Here is a 17,331-nt window from a genome sequence, read left to right on the forward strand (position 1 = left end):
ACCCAAAAAATAAACTTGTAAATCACACCACCCTCCAAAAGAATCAACATGCTGGCATGCCAGTTGAGACCAGAGACCCAACCAACTGGTAGGAGTTCCCAACCAGTCTCCCACATGTGTTCCACACTATTAGAAAGCTGAAGCAACCAGCTTCCTATACTGAATTCTACACAGCAGTGCACATGTATCTGTGGAACTAAATTTGTAGGTTACCAATTAAATATTGCACAGAGGTCTACGGTTCTGAAATAATTAACCACATGCCGACCAGCGCACGACGATGTACGTCGGCACGGCTGGGCAATTGGGCGTACAGGTACGTCCCCTTTAAATCGCGGCATTGTGGGCGCGCACGTACTCCGTGACCGTGTCTGCAGGACCCGCAAACTCTATGTCCGCCGGGGGCCCGCGATTGTGTCACAGAGCGGCAGAATGGGGAGATGCCTATGTAAACAAGGCATTTCCCTGTTCTGCCTAGTGACAGGACAGATCTACTGCTCCCTGTCATCTGGAGCAGTGATCGCTGTCATGTCAGTGGTAGCCCATCCCCCCACAGTTAGAATGACTCCCTAGGACACACTTAACCCCATTTTTATAGCACTGATCGCTTTATAAATGACAATGGTCCCAAAATAGTATCAAAAGTGTCCGATGTGTCCGCCATAATGTTGCAGTCACAATAAAAATCGCAGATCGCCGCCATTACTAATAAAAAAAATTAATAATAAAAATGCCATAAATCTATCCCCTATTTTGTAAACGCTATAACTTTTGCGCAAACCAATCACTACATGCTTATTGCGATTTTTTTTACTAAAAATTTGTAGAAGAATACATATCGGCCTAAACTGAGAAAGAAATTTTTTTTTTTTTTTTAATATATTTTTGGGGATATTTATTATAGCAAAAAGTATTCCTTTTTTTTCAAAAATTGTCGCTCTTTTTTTGTATATAGTGCAAAAAATAAAAAACGGTAGAGGTGATCAAATACCACCAAAAGAAAGCTCTATTTGTGTGCTCAATTTTGTTTGGGTGCAACGTCGCATGAAGTCTGTGGTAGATGTCAACTGCTTGAGTTGTGTGACTGAAAGTATAAATTGACGTCAAATCGCCAAGGTAAAGATGTTAAAAACGGCTTTATATATTTGAGTTGCTCTTGGTTTAGAAGACCCCCAACCCAGTTTAGGCACCTTTTATTCAGGGTGCTGTGAGATAGTCCTAATATTTATAAAAAATGAAAAAGTGAGCTGAGTTAAGGTGTTCATGTGGGTATAAAAGACGGTGAAGGTTTCTGACACCCATTTAAAATGAGGAGTGATGAAACATTTTCAACATTACAGGCAATTTCAATTTCATGTGACTCCTAACAGCTATAGCAGTTGATTAAATCCATCCTACCTGATTGCTTTCAGTTGTTAGGATTGCTTTCTTTTCTTCTGCACTGGATTTTTCAAACCTTAAAATAAATTCACAGTCCTCTCCAGAAATCATCTGACCCCTGTAAGAAATTCATCATTGTAAGACTAAAACAACATAGAAACATAAACTGTCAAAGACAGACAGTATTCAGACAGCATGAGGCTGGATATCCTTCAATTCAGGTTCTTAGAATTGCTAAGTGTAATTATTTTCACATACATTGCAATATCAATGACTGTCAGCCTTAAAGCTGGGAAACTGTAAACACACCATGAATTTTTAAAGTTTTCTTTTATGAACCTACCTTTTGTGAATGTGCACGTAAAAGGTATTTTGATTTTAAGTTTACATACAGCAATAACGTAGCTAGGAATTCTACCATTAAAGTCAACTATGATATTCCTCCTGCTAGTCCATCTAACAGTACCAGTGCATAAAGGCAGTTGTAGCCTCTTTATAGCTCCCTTTCCCAAGTTACAGCTCTCCAGCTTAAACTGCAGCTATGAAAGTGCATTGTAAAACGATTTTTTTTTGTTTACTTTCACTCAAGGTGATTGTAAAGTCTTGTTTTATCCTGCAAAAATAACAAACATGTTATACTTACCTGCTCCGTGGAGTAGATTTGCACAGAGCAGACCGGATCCTCCTCTTCTCGGGTCCCTCGTTCCTGCTCCTGTCCCCTCCCTCCTGTTGGGTACCCCCACAGAAAGCAGTTTGCTATGGAAGCACCCAAGCCGAGTCACAGCTCCCTTTGTCCATTCAGACACGGAGCCCCAATCCGGCCCCTCTCTCCCCTGACTGGCTAGCTGACTTTGATTGACAGCAGCCAATGTTGCCACTGCTGTGTCTTAGCTAATCAGGAGGGAGAATCTCAGATAGCTGAGACACTCCTAGACATCGCTGGATATCAGGTAAGTATTAGTGGGTGCTGGGGAGGCTGCTGCACACAGAATGCTTTTTATCTTAATGCACAGAATGCATTAAGATAAAAAACCTTCCGACTTTACAACCACTTTAGGTTTTTATTTTTTTTAAATCCCTTTTTTTCCCCAAGTGACTGGGATTATTTTTTAATAGTAGTGCCAGCCAATCAGAAAAAAAGGTTGGTTACCTTAGATCTATAAAGCCTAAACATTCAACGTTACCTTCAAAAGTGAGTTCCAGTCTGAGTCTTGTTAGCTGTTATTTAGGAATTGTTAGATAGCTGTGACATAGGATTGAGTAAAACGAGCAGCATATATTGAATACTGCATTTTCACGCTGTATGCTCAACATAGGTTCATGTCCGGCAGCATGGGTGTCAGAAAAAGACTGAAAACTTCAGTTGGCACAATATAATATTACCATACACGCTCTAGTAGTTAGACTGTTCAGCTCTTGTCATTTAGTGCTGCCGATTCGTGAAATCTACATGGTACACAATCTATAAAGTCTTTGAACTATACTACAATATAGTATTAGGCCAGATCACAACTTGCTTTTTTAACGGGAGAAATCTTTGTAAAGTTACATTTGATGTCTAATGCTACCCCCACAGGCACTTGATAAATTGGGTTCTCTGTTCTTCTGCCTCAACTAAGGTTAAGCAAATGGATACTGCACTGCTACTAGGACAAATACAGATACCCTGCACATAACTAAGGTTCAGTATCAAAAAGCAAACCTCAGACTGGTTAGTGTTACATAAACCCAATATACTGTCATGAGTTGCAGTAAATAGCAGTATGCACATAAATGAGTAATTCAAGGATTATGTCAATCACAGTTCACTAGACAATATGTTCACTAGGCTATAGCAGCATAGAATGGAGTTCTATGCAGCTAAATTAGAGTAAAAAAACATAGACAATGAAGTACCAGTATTGGGTACTAGTTCAAAATGTTCAACCAGTGTGAGAAAAAGATAAACCAACATTCCAATAAAATCAATGTTTCTATTTATTCACAAAGTTCAGTAAATATATATATTATTGTGACAGAGCAAGGCTCTATCCCTATGCAATTAGAATGAAAACGGACACAGAGTTTATATGTTGACTGCAGGGCTACAGCATTTAGGTTTTGAGAGGAGCTGCTCTGGCAGCTTTCTCCAGATTTTGCTATCTCCAGATGGGGCTTTGTAGTTTGGAGACCCCTAATGCCCTGTATACACGAGTGGAATTTCTGTAAAAAAAAAAAAAAGGAAAGTGTGATGGGAGCTTTTGGTCGGATATTCCGACCGTGTGTATGCCCCATACAACTTATCCTGTCTAAATTTCCGCCAGCAAAAGATTGAGAGCTGGTTCTCTATTTTTCCACCGGAAAAAGTTCTTAACAGAAATTTTGTTCGTCTATATGCAATTCTGACGCACAAAAAAAACACGCATGCTTGGAAACAATTTGACACATGCTCGGAAGCATTGAACTTCATTTTCTCGGCTCGTCGTAGTGTTGTACGTCACCACGTTCTTGACGGTCGAGAGTTCAGAGAACTTGTGTGTGACCATGCATATGCAAGCCAAGCTTGAGCGGAATTCTGTCAGAAAATCTATCCAAGATTTTTCCGACGGAAACTCTTCTTGTGTGTACAGGGCATAAGAGTCTTGGATGAAAGAGGCTCTCCAACCCTGTGTCCGGGTGTTGTGGAGAGCCAGCAGGGTGTGTGCCCAGGTGCACTCAACCCATATAAAGAAGGGCTGGTGAGAGCAGAAGGGGGTGGAGGGTGCAGTGTGAGCAGTTTGCGATCTTGTGTAATCCGCTGTATTGAGGAGCGAGCCACTGACAGGAAGGGAGAGAGTACATAGAGCCTGCATCTTCCCCAGCCTCTGTCCTCTCTGCCACTGACACCTGACTCCTGTCCCCCGCCTCTTGTCCTGGCCCTGAGTGCAGAGATTAGGGAAAAAGATCAGATGGCTGGGCTGGCAGGGGCCCAAGCACCGGTACACGGTTTCTGGTTGCTGTGGCGACCTGGAATTTGTCCAGCCCTGGGTTATTGGCAGCAGTGTCCTCTCACCAGTCCCAGTAATACAATAGGGGTCTCACTGTCCAGATGTTAGCTCACCTCTCAATCTGCCTGCAGCGACCCTGGTCCTCAGCACATGGCCACATGCTTGCGGCTGGTTGATGTGCACACAGGAGCAGCACACCACGGTTTCCTTGCAGCAAAGATAAAGTTTCTCAGTATTCAGCCTGAGAAAATACTACTCTCTATTCCCTTATACCCAGTTTACATTAGTCAGGGAATTTAGTCAAATGGTCCATAGACTATGTTAGTAAAAACCAGCTGCTGTTTGACCTTTTTCTTCTTACGGTCCATTTTCTGCTACCACTGCCTCTTCTCCCAGTGGTCATTGATGAGCTACTACAAAATATTTTACAGCGCACACATACAAGAATGACATAGGCCCTGACCAGGTTTTTGGGCTGGAGCACCCCTCCCCCTCCTCATTACCACCAGTGATTAGGATGTATCCCTTTCACTTCTCCCACATAGAGGAGTTCAGCTCCCATGGTTGAGACAGAGGATCTTCCATTCTATTACTAGTGTAGGACCCACTAATTCGGGGTACTTTGTCGCAGTAAGTGGGCTTAGCACTATATGACCATATAGTGTGACCAAACCCCCATATTTTTTGAATATGTTCAGGTGTTCAGTTGTTTTTCAACTAGCCCTGCAGGAAATGTCATTCTTGTATGTGTGCGCTGTAAAATATTTTGTACTGTTTATAGGTCTTACAGCAGCACCATCTTGAATTTAAATCCATTGTATGGTGTGCCCCCCAAATATGTTCTTGTATTGATGAGCTACTGACTCCCAACTAGCTCAGTCCCCTGATCTGTGTTTGATCAGATGCTTTGAAGGGCAAGGGAGACATCAGGGGTTTAATATACCCCTGATGTCTCAATAAAGAGTATCTGTCATTGTTCAAAGCTATCACAAGGGATTGCTTAATAGCAATTGGAATAAAAAAAAAAAAAAAGTATAAAAAAAATGGAAATAAAAATAAATAAATATGTTAAAGCCCCCCCGTGCTCATGCGCAAATGCAAACACACTTGTAGGTCCAGCACACAAATGAAAACAGTGATTGCACCACACATGTGAGGTACCTCTCAAACATCAAGAGTGAGAACAATAATTCTAGTGCCATAGCTAACATTTAACTCTAAACTGATAACCTGTAACAGCTTTTAAAGCTTCCCCTATGGACAGTTTTAGGTACCATAGTTTGTTGCCATCTCACAGGTATGTCCAATGTCATTTTTGGTATGCATTTACTTAACGTAACATTGTGTTTTATATTTTACCTAAAAACTGGGTATTATATTGTGTGTGCACCAAAATTAATGTAAGTATTTTTCCTGAAAATTAGTTTTTGATAAACAGCTCTGCAAATATAAAAAAAAAAAAAATTGAAAACATTGCAACAATTACCATTTTATTCTCCAGGACCTCTGCTTTCAGAAAATATATAATGTTTGGGGGTTCACAGGAATTTTCTAGCAAAAAAATTCTGATTTTAAACATGTCTTAACAATGTCAAAATTGTCCTGGACGTCAAGTGGTTAAAATTCCTGAAGGACATAGCTTCCTCTGGTTCCTTTGAATCACTGTCACATAGTTGCTTCAGTCACATGCTAACAGAGAGGTGATAGCTCGGCATAATGGTGTCACTCTGCCTGCTATGCAGCAGCAAGGATGTGGGAATCATTACAGCACATAACAGAATTCCAAAAAGTTTAGCAGGTAAAATGGTTCACAAATATTTATTTTAAATTGTGTATTTAGCAGTCCCGTTAAATGTCCTCTTTAATACTATTTGAGTAAATTATTAATTACCATTTGCCAAATTCAGTCTTCAGCAAGGACCACTTACTACACAATATGTGGAAGAGAAAGGGCAATACTAGTTGAAGGATTTATATAAAATATAAGCAATGGAACAAGCTGAACAAAAGTATTTTCTTCTAGTGATGTGAAGTTCAGAAGATGGCCTTCCATTTTCAACAATTTCTGCTTTTTCATAAAATAAGCTATAGAAAGACCTCGTCTGGAAACATTCAGCTGAACACCCACGCAGCGTCGCCTCAATCAATAGCTGCATGTGGTTACATTTGTGAAAGTCTTTCACAGCAGCACAGGGACCTATCAGTTTCAGCTAAATGTTTTCTGCACACAGACACAGCATCAGATTAATCAATTTTCTAAAATGATTACAAAAAATGATTATTCACTTGTTTTTCTCATTAGAAAGGATGGGCCAGAAAAGAGTGCATACGGGTGGTCAGCAATCATGTCCATCTGCTTATTGTTTGAGCTGTGTGAGGAAGCAGGGGTACAGAAGAATTCCTCCGTTTTCAGTCTAAGCACAAGACAAATGGTCACAATAGATTTGACACTAATGTATTTTTTATGTTCTACCAAAAATCAAAATAAGTCTAGTGTATGTAGCCTATTGTTTATGCAAAAAAGCTCTTCTGGTTTAGAACTGCTCCTTTCACCTCGCTATAAAAACTGCTTTGTCAATTACATCTTGAGGAAGAGAGATTTAACCTCCACATATGAAAAGGCTTTTTCACAGTAAGAGCTGTAAAAACGAGGAATAAACTCCCTCAGAAACTAGTTCCGACCAAGTTAGCTCCTTTTTTTTTTTTTTGGATGCACAAGATATAACTGGATATTATCATTTAGAGGTAATAAACACCAGAGATTGTCAATGCAGGGAATAGCCCATTGCCTTGGGTGGGGAGGAGGGGTCTTGAATCAGGAAGGAGTATTTCTTGCCTAGCTATGGATAGAGGGATCTGTATATGTTTTCTATTTTTTTTTTAAGTAGATAGACTTGTTTTTTTTCAACCTATGTAACTGGCGTTCACTGAAAACATATTATTAAAGGCCAGATCACACAGGAACACACTGTGCAATCCTGTGCGAATTACATGCAACCTGGGTGCAGTTTGATCTCAGCCATTCATTTAAATGGGCTGAAATTGCACCAGACCACACAAATAGTGGTGTGTGCACTACTTTATAAAGTTTAAACTTTATAGCGTGGGATTTATTGCAAAAAATACTCCACCAAAGTGAAGTTTTTGCCGCTGTTATCAAGGTTAAAAAAATAAAAAATAAAAATGAAACCATAAAAAGAAAAAGTTCAAGAAGTATCCCACAGCATCCCATAACAGCACATTGTCAGAAGTATTAGTTCTCGTGCACACAGGTGGTTTGGCCTGTCAGCGTCAAATCCCAGTGCTTTCGGGAGGCACAGATGCAGCATCCAGCCCTACTTACAGCAGCGTGTAAAAATCCATGCGGTACTTGGGTTTACAGCTGCATGCATTCAGGGACACATGTCCCCAAACACATAATTCCTGTATTCAGCCCATATACGGCTCTAAACATAAATACCACTCGCTACAGCATTCAGCCATATAAAATTTAGCCCATCACAGATTCTGACAGGCTGCTTTGAACAGGACTGGACACTGCACCTGTGCTTGATGGATTCACGAAAACACAGAGATTTGAGGCTGATGGACCAAACAGTCTGTGTGCATGTAGTCTTAAAGTACATGCAATCCAAATCACTAAAAATCATATCAATTTCAACATAACATAATTTCGAAAGAATTATAAAATATATCTTTAAATCAGCAATTTTCATTAAAATAACAGCCCCACAAATAGAGCTTTCTTTTGGTGGTATTTGATCACCTCTGCGGTTTTTATTTTTTACACTATAAACAAAAAAAGAGCGACAATTTTGAGGAAAAAAAAATATATTTTTTACTTTTTGCTATAATGAATACCCCCCAAAAAAAAAAAATGTAAAAAAACGAATTTCTTCATCAGTTTAGGCCGATATGTATTCTTCTACATATTTTTGGTAAAAAAATCCCAATAAGCGTATACTGATTGGTTTGCGCAAAAGTTATAGCGTCTACAAAATAGGTAAGAGATTTATGGTATTTTTATGGCATTATATGTTACTATTTTTTTTACTAAAAATTGTGGCGACCAGCGATTTTTAGCGGGACTGCGACATTGCAGTGGATAGATCGGACACTTAACACTTCTTTGGGACCATTGACAGCTATCAGTGCTATAAATGCACCGATTACTAAATGTTACTGGCAGGGAAGGGGTTAACACTAGGGGGCGTTGGAGGAGCAAATGTGTTCCCTCATGTGTGTTTCTAACTGTATGGGGATGGAACTGACTAGAGGAGGAGGTAGATTGTTGTTCCTAATTACTAGGAACAGACGATCTGTCTCTCCTCTCCTGTCAGAACCTGGATTTGTGTGTTTACACAGAGACAAATCCCCATTCTGGCTCTCGCCGGCAGCCACACGCATTAGGTCCCCCACCGTGCAGCATGCACCTGCTAGGGCTCTTAACCTCCCTGGCTGTATGATTATTTCGAATTTTAGGTGCTGAAAGCGGTACAATTATTTTGCATGGAAATTTGGCGTTTTATATTGTAGGTCTGTAATTCTTAACAATAACACACTTAAATCTGTCCAAACAAGAGTCTAGTAGATATCCCAGGTATGATGAAGTTTGAAACACAAAAACATAATTTATAATATAATAAATAAATAATTTAAAAAAATAATAATATAATAATAATAATAATAATAATATAAATTTCCCCACGATTCACTATCGCTCAATTCTGCAAGTGTTCTAATTTACTATTGCTGTTTTCTAGCTGGTCTAAAGCCACTTTTGACGTAAAGGGACACTTTTTGGTTGCTATGGACAATCTCCAGTTTCCAGGCAGAAAGAACAGTATATATAACATAAAACTGCATGCAGGGCATGGGCCAAAGCACTGGGGACAAAAGGGATGTGAAATAATTTCATACAGTACTGTAATCTGTTAGATTACAGTACTGTATGTGTTATGGTTTTTACATGTTTTTGAATTTGCCGCCAGGCTCCGCCCCCTTGCGTCGCGACGCTCGCAGGGAACGGAGCCTGGCACGGAGAGGCTTCGGAGGAGACAGAGCCCGCAGACACAGCGGGGGACATCGCAGGATCCTGGGGACAAGCTAAGTAACGCCGCACCAGAATCCTGCAATGTAATCCCGAGTGTGGTTCGGGGTTACCGCTAATGGGACTGAAATTTAACCCCGAGCCACACTCGGGAAAACCGTCAGGGAGGCTAAAGGAGCTGCCGTACAGCTATGGCGATTTGCAGGAACATGCCGATCTGCCGCCGTATAATGACGGCGGCTGGTCGGCAAGTGGTTAAGAATGTGCTTATGATACAAAGTGCCTCAGAAAATTAAATTCCATTAAGTTAGGGTTTACTGTACATCCACTTCAAAAGATAAAAGGAAAACCAACCAGTGCTACTGGTGTAAACACTGCAACCCTGCTAAAATCAGGTAGCCCAGCCAGATTACTTAGCCAAGATCTAGATCACTTCACAAGCCTGCATCACCAACTTCATCCACAGTTTAAAATTTGATTGGTGGCTGTGAGAAATGCATTTTTTACATCAAACATGCTGTACATTATAGCAGTCCTCAAAATTTCCACTCGCCTGCTAACATTAGGCGAGAGGAAATAAGCAGAGGGTGAGTGTGACGCAACATCGGAGGGGAGAGGCGGGTGCCGCTGGCAGGCAGGGTTGAATGGAAGCCGGCTCTACTTGCAGCCTCCACCCCGTCAGTCTCTTAGCAGGGCCTGGCATATAGCAGGAGCCGTCAAAGAACTAGATGAGGTCAGGGTGGGACAGGAGCTGCCAAAGTTTATTTTTCCTATTAACAATCTGGTGATTGGTTGCTCAGACCGCCTAGCAATCAATCACCAGCTTGTTAATAGGAAAAGTAAACTTTGGCAGCTTCCGCTCCCTTGTCCAGTGTTGTGCTCCGCTGTAAGTCTCTCTGCATCCTAAATCAGCGAAAGTGTCATTTATTGGTTTTCATATTTTTAATGCTATATTTAATATAGCATTACAATATTTACTTAACAAGGCAGTAATGATGTATACAGTGCCTACAGTAGCCAATCATATTTTATCCTTATTAAGTGTTCTTGCATAGCAAGACCACTTACTGTTATCTCACATATATATTATTAAGTGTTCTTGCATAGCAAGACCACTTACTGTTATCTCACATATATATTATTAAGTGTTCTTGCATAGCAAGACCACTTACTGTTATCTCACATATATATTATTCTTATTATTATAGCCAAATTTACCACCCTAACTCCTCCCACAGTTTTTACACTACATAGACAAGTAATATACCGAAACGTGCGGATTGTTCCCGAATGGTGTGCTATTACTTTGTGGAACGTTTCGCCAAATGGTTCACGAAATATCGTCATTTTTGCGGCGAAATTGGTCCCATAGGAATGAATGGGGAAACTAGAGTGGGAGATGACAAAAGCTGAAAAATCAGAACATGATTTCTAAACTGCCGCCACTCCCTCATTTTCAAGCCCACCTACACAAATCTTATATCAAAACGTTCAGCTATCCCTGCTGCCACTAAACATGTCCACGGCTAAGCCATAGTCCTGATAGTTTTCACAATATGACCATTTGTTTGTAACTCACGCCGTCCATTGACATTCATTGAAACTACACTCTAGCCCCCTCCAAATTTGAAGGGCAATTTCTAAACTGCGACCGTGCCTTCATTTTTAATATTTCACAGACATACTATACATCAAAATCTAGGTCTGGGTCTTGTGATTCTCACAATATAAAGATCTTCGCTGTAGGATGTATAGTTTTTAAAATACGGCCATTTGTTTAGAGGTCATTTCAGGAAATTTTAGCCATTAATCAGAGTGTACTGTTAGTGTTTGTTTTGTTGCCATGGTTACCAAAGCTTCTGTTATACACAGGGGGGAAGGTGGCTGGAGCATCTCAGCTGATTACAGAGCCCGGGGGAGGGGACAGACACACCATGTACTGATTTATAATAGAGGAATATGATGGGGCAGTTTTGATGGGGTAATTCTGATGGGGCAGTTTTGATGAAGTAGTATTTGGGAAGCATAAACAGGGCATGAGCGTTGCTAGGAAACAGTGGTTGTAAACACAAGATGCTGAGACACCCTAAATGCATGTGACTTCATCTGCTAGACTTGATAATGCTTGTAGACTCCTCCCACAGTTTTCACACTACAGAGACAAATAATATACCGAAACGAGCGGATTGTTCCCGATTGGTGTGTTATCACTTTGTGGAATGTTTCGCCGAATGGTCCACGAAATTACGTTTTTGCGGCGAAATTGGTCCCATAGGAATGAATGGCGAAATGTTCAAAACTAGAGTGGGAGGTGACAAAAGCTGACAACCCCATGATCAGCCAAAACATTATGACCACCCCATGATCAGCCAAAACATTATGACTGCCCCATGTAAAAAAAAAAAAAAATATTTTTGAAAAAAAAAAAAAAAATTTTTGAAAAAAAAAATAATAATTTTTGAAAAAATAATAAAATCATTTTTGAAAAAAAAAAATATTTTTGAAAAAAAAAAAATTTTGAAAAAAAAAATATTGAGAAAAAAAAAATTTATTTTTGAAAAAAAAATATTTTTGAAAAAATAAAAAAATTATTTTTGAAAAAAAAAATCTTTTTTGAAAAAAATGTTCAGCTCTTTCAGCTAATGATGGGACTTCAACTGTTTTACTACTATTTATACTTTTTAAAATATTAAGCTTTTTAACACTTTTCACAGTTACTCCGCCCACTCCACCCAGTTACTCCGCCCACTCCAGTTGTAGAGGCAAGAACACTTTCACAATTTCCCCAGAAATTGTACCTTTTCTAGTTCTTATTATTATAGCCAAATTTACCACCCTAACTCCTCCCACAGTTTTTACACTACATAGACAAGTAACATACCGAAACGTGCGGATTGTTCCCGAATGGTGTGCTATTACTTTGTGGAACGTTTCGCCGAATGGTTCACAAAATATCGTCATTTTTGCGGCGAAATTGGTCCCATAGGAATGAATGGGGAAACTAGAGTGGGAGATGACAAAAGCTGGAAAATCAGAACATGATTTCTAAACTGCCGCCACTCCCTCATTTTCAAGCCCACCTACACAAATCTTATATCAAAACGTTCAGCTATCCCTGCTGCCACTAAACATGTCCACGGCTAAGCCATAGTCCTGATAGTTTTCACAATATGACCATTTGTTTGCAACTCACGCCGTCCATTGACATTCATTGAAACTACACTCTAGCCCCCTCCAAATTTGAAGGGCAATTTCTAAACTGCGACTGTGCCTTCATTTTTAATATTTCAGAGACATACTATGTATCAAAATCTAGGTCTGGGTCTTGTGATTCTCGCAATATAAAGATCTTCGCTGTAGGATGTATAGTTTTTAAAATACGGCCATTTGTTTAGAGGTCATTTCAGGAAATTTTAGCCATTAATCAGAGTGTACTGTTAGTGTTTGTTTTGTTGCCATGGTTACCAAAGCTTCTGTTATACACAGGGGGGGAAGGTGGCTGGAGCATCTCAGCTGATTACAGAGCCCGGGGGAGGGGACAGACACACCATGTACTGATTTATAATAGAGGAATATGATGGGGCAGTTTTGATGGGGTAATTCTGATGGGGCAGTTTTGATGAAGTAGTATTTGGGAAGCATAAACAGGGCATGAGCGTTGCCATGAAACAGTGGTTGTAAACACAAGATGCTGAGACACCCCAAATGCATGTGACTTCATCTGCTAGACTTGATAATGCTTGTAGACTCCTCCCACAGTTTTCACACTACAGAGACAAATAATATACCGAAACGAGCGGATTGTTCCCGATTGGTGTGTTATTACTTTGTGGAATGTTTTGCCGAATGGTCCACGAAATGACGTTTTTGCGGCGAAATTGGTCCCATAGGAATGAATGGCGAAATGTTCAAAAGTGGGAAGTGACAAAAGCTGACAACCCCATGATCAGCCAAAACATTATGACCACCCCATGATCAGCCAAAACATTATGACCGCCCCATGTAAAAAAAAAATATATTTTTGAAAAAAAAAAAAAATTTTTGAAAAAAAAAAATATATATTTTTGAAAAAAAAATTATTTTTGAAAAAAAATATATTTGAAAAAAAAAATATTTTTGAAAAAAAAAAAATTATTTTTGAAAAAAAAATTACTTTAAAAAAAATAATAATTTCGAAAAAAAAATTATTTTTGAAATAAAAAAATCCTTTTTTAAAAAAAAAAATTACCTTTGAAAAAAAAAAATTACTTTTGGAAAAAAAAAATCATTTTTGATTAAAAAAAATTCATTTTTGAAAAAAAAAATTACTTTTGAAAAAAATGTTCAGCTCTTTCAGCGAATGATGGAACTTTTTTACTACTATTTATACTTTTTAAAATATTAAGCTTTTTAACACTTTTCACAGTTACTCAAGCCACTCCACCCCACCCAGTTACTCCGCCCACTCCAGTTGTAGAGGCAAGAACACTTTCACAATTTCCCCAGAAATTGTACCTTTTCTAGTTTTATATTTATTACCTTCAGAGCAATAAAAACCTACGTTAGACTTACCGGTAATGGTATTTCTATGAACCTTCCAGGATGGCACACCTGAGAGATGAGGGCTCCTCCCTACAGGAATCAATTGACAGCTTGTTATAAGGCCCCACCTTTCCCCTTGATCCCTAGTTTGTAATAAAGTAATCCCGAACCGGTTCACAAGGAGAATCACTCCACATAGGTACTCACCACCTAGTGTTTAACTCAATTTCCCTCCACATAGGGTGGTAAGTAGGCCTGCCGTCCTGGAAGGTTCATAGAAATACCATTACCAGCAAGTCTAATGCCGCGTACACAAAAGCGGACTTTCTGGCAGAAAAGGTCAGACGGAACGAATCTGTCGGACATTCCGATCGTGTGGGCTTCATCGGACCTTTTCTGTCGAAAAATCTGACAGACCTTAAAAATAGAACATGTTTCAAATCTTTTCGGCGGACTCGATTCCTATCGAAAAAAACGTTTGTATGCTAGTCCGACGGACCGAAAACGACGCAAGGACAGCTATTGGCTACTAGCTATTGAACTACCTTTTCTAGCTCGGTCGTACGTCATCACATTCAAAACAATCGGACTTTGGTGGGATCGTGTGTAGGCAAGTCCGTTTCGTCAGGACTGTTGAAAAAGTCCTTCGGAGTTCAGTCCAACGAGAAGTCCACTCGTGTGTACATGGTATAACGCAGGTTTTCTCCCATCACTTTCTGGGACGGCACACCTGAGAGGATAATCAAGTAAACACAGGCCTACCTTCAGGGTGGGACCACAGCTTGTAGGACCTTCCGGGCAAAGGCCAAGTCTTGCTGTAACAACACTTCTACACAGTAGTGCTTCGGGAATGTATCCTGACTGGACCAGGTGGCTGCGCTGCAGATTTGTTCCCAAAAGAACCCTGCTTTTTTAGCCTAGGAAGTTGCTTGTGATCTGGATGAGTTGGCCTTAACCTTTGCTAGTGCTGGGGCTCCAGAACTCACATAAACCAGAGAGATAGCGCCCCTAATCAATCTTGAGACTGAGGCTTTAGAAGCCTGAAGTCCCTTCCTTGGCCCAGCGTACAAAACTAGTAGGCGATTGGATCTCCTAAACTCTTTTGTTCTCTGTAAATAGGTAAGGAGACACCTTCTTACATCCAGGCAATTAAATTTCTTTTCTTTCTCGTTTTTTTGGTTTATCACAAAAGGACGGCAATATTATATCTTGCGACCTATGAAATAAGGATGCTACCTTTAGTGGATACAAAGGGTCTGGCCTGAGGGTGACTCTGTCTGTATCAATAGGAAGGGTTCCTTCATGGACAGCCCTTGTAGATCCCCGACCCTCCTTGCCGTGGTAATGGCTAACAAAAATTATATTTTTAAAGTTAGAAACTTAAAGGGAACCTCCTCTATAGGTTCAAAGAGGTGTTTAGATAACGCGTCTAATACCCTTGTCAGGTCCCATGGTGGGAAACTGCCTTTGGAGACAGGGGAAACTCTTCCCCTGGCCACCAGGAACGTTTATTGAGGTCTTCATTTGCCAGTCTTGTATCAAGATAGACCGAGAGGGCTGCTATCTGTACCCGAAGGGTGCTGACCACTAGGCCCTTCTCTACGCCATCCTGGAGGATAACCGTAATAGTAGTGGAGGTCATCTGTCTTTCCATGCCCCAGGAACAAAAAGTCTTCCAAATTTTCGAGTAAATTTTTTTTTTTTTTTACTGGTTTTCTGCTCAGAAAGAGGGTACTTATCGCTCTCTCTGAGCAGCTCTTAGGTTTTAGGATCTAGCGCTCACTAGCAAAGCCGTTAGCTGGAAAAATTTCAGCCTTGGGTGTAGTACTGGTCCCTGCCTGAGAAGATCCAGTCTGTTTGGGAGCTTCCATGGATCTGCCACCGCCATGGATCTTAGGCTTGTGAACCAAGCTCTCCTTGGCCACCAGGGCGCTATCAGGAGGAGCCGACCTGGGGACTGGCTGAGCCTCTGAAGGACCTGTGGAATCAGTGCTAGGGGTAGGAAGACCTATGCCAACCTGCACTGCCAGGTTTGAGTCAGGGCATCTAAGCCCCTTGACTCCCTCTCTTGGGAAATCGAGAAATATCTCTTCACCTTCCTGTTCTGTCAGTTGGCGAAAAGATCTATTTCCGGATTTCTGAAGAGCTGCAATAGGGTTTGAAATACCTCCGGGTTCAGTTCCCATTTCCCCTACCTTATCGGCTGATGGCTGAGGAAGTCTGCCTTGCTTCCTTTAAAGGCTTTCAGGGCCTCCCCCACTGCTTTGACCTCCCTGTGATTGGATGACATCCGACCGAGCGAGCTGTTCCATTGACCTTGGGCTTTCTCCTTTCCTAGGTGGGCCCCCACCCCCAGGAACTGGCATCGGTGGTAACTTTCACCGGATCCCAATGCGCCCATGGTCTGCCCCATTTAGTTTGTCGGCACTGTCCACCCCTCTAGGAAGGACAGGACCTGAGGGGTGAGCACTATCTCCTGGTCCAGGGACTCCCTCTTTTTGTCCCAAAAGGATAGGAAGAAGTGAAGGACTCTTGAGTGAAATTGCGCCTAGACTACGGTCGGTATACTTGCTGACATCAGGCCCAGGGTTCTTAGCACCTCCCTTCTGGAGCATGACGGGGTTTTTATCAAGTCCCCCCCCCCCATGAAGCTAGTTTTGCCAACTTGCTCTTTGGCAAGAAGAGCTTCTATAGCTTGGTATTTACTAGGTAGCCTAGGAGGGTCTTGACCTGTTCTGGTTCCAGGGAGGTTTTTTCCGTGCCGATTATCCAGCCCAGGGTTTCCAGGACCGACATTACCTTGTTGGTGTCTGATCTGACATGGGCGACTCATGGTCCGGAGATCAGCAAGTCGTCCAGGTAAGGAATCAGAGATATACCCTGGAGATGCAGAAAGGCTACTGCCTCCACTAGGATTTTTGTAAAAATCCTTGGACTGGCTGTTAACCTGAATGTGAGGGCTCTGAACTGCCAGTGAAAAATCTCCCCTCCGATGACTACTGCGAACCTCAAAAATGCCTGGTGAGCCATGTGAATTGGAACATGCAGGTAGGCATCCTTGAGGTCCAGTGTCGTCATGAAGGCCTCCTTCACAAGGTTTTTTTTCGTACGGAGTAGATACTCTCCATAGTAAACTTTTTGTATTCCAAGAACTTGTTCAGGTTTCTTAGGTTTACTATCAGCTGATACTTTCCTGACAGCTTGCAAACAACGAATACATGGGAGAAGAACCCTTGGTATTGTTGTCCTTTTGGCACAGGTACCACTACCTGTTCTACCAATTTATGGGCACCATCCAGAAGGGCTGACCATCAAGGGGGGCTTTACCAAAAATTCTAGGGGATAACCTTCTCGCAGTCTCTGGCAAATGTAGGCACTGTCTGACATCTTTTCCCACTGAGGGACAAAGTGAGA

General features: G+C 41.0%; 1 protein-coding gene across 2 annotated transcripts in view; it reads right to left on the minus strand.

Annotated features, from left to right (window-relative positions):
- ATP6V1H (ATPase H+ transporting V1 subunit H) overlaps positions 1 to 17,331 on the minus strand; it is a 198,033-nt gene that overhangs the window by 161,746 nt on the left and 18,956 nt on the right. For both annotated transcript variants that reach the window (XM_073631599.1, XM_073631600.1), the window contains exon 4: positions 1,399 to 1,498. In XM_073631599.1, coding sequence (XP_073487700.1) covers positions 1,399 to 1,498 — 100 coding nt within the window. The remainder of the gene's footprint in view (positions 1 to 1,398; positions 1,499 to 17,331) is intronic.

Source organism: Aquarana catesbeiana, linkage group LG05, assembly GCF_042186555.1.
Source record: "Aquarana catesbeiana isolate 2022-GZ linkage group LG05, ASM4218655v1, whole genome shotgun sequence".
NCBI lineage: Eukaryota > Metazoa > Chordata > Amphibia > Anura > Ranidae > Aquarana > Aquarana catesbeiana.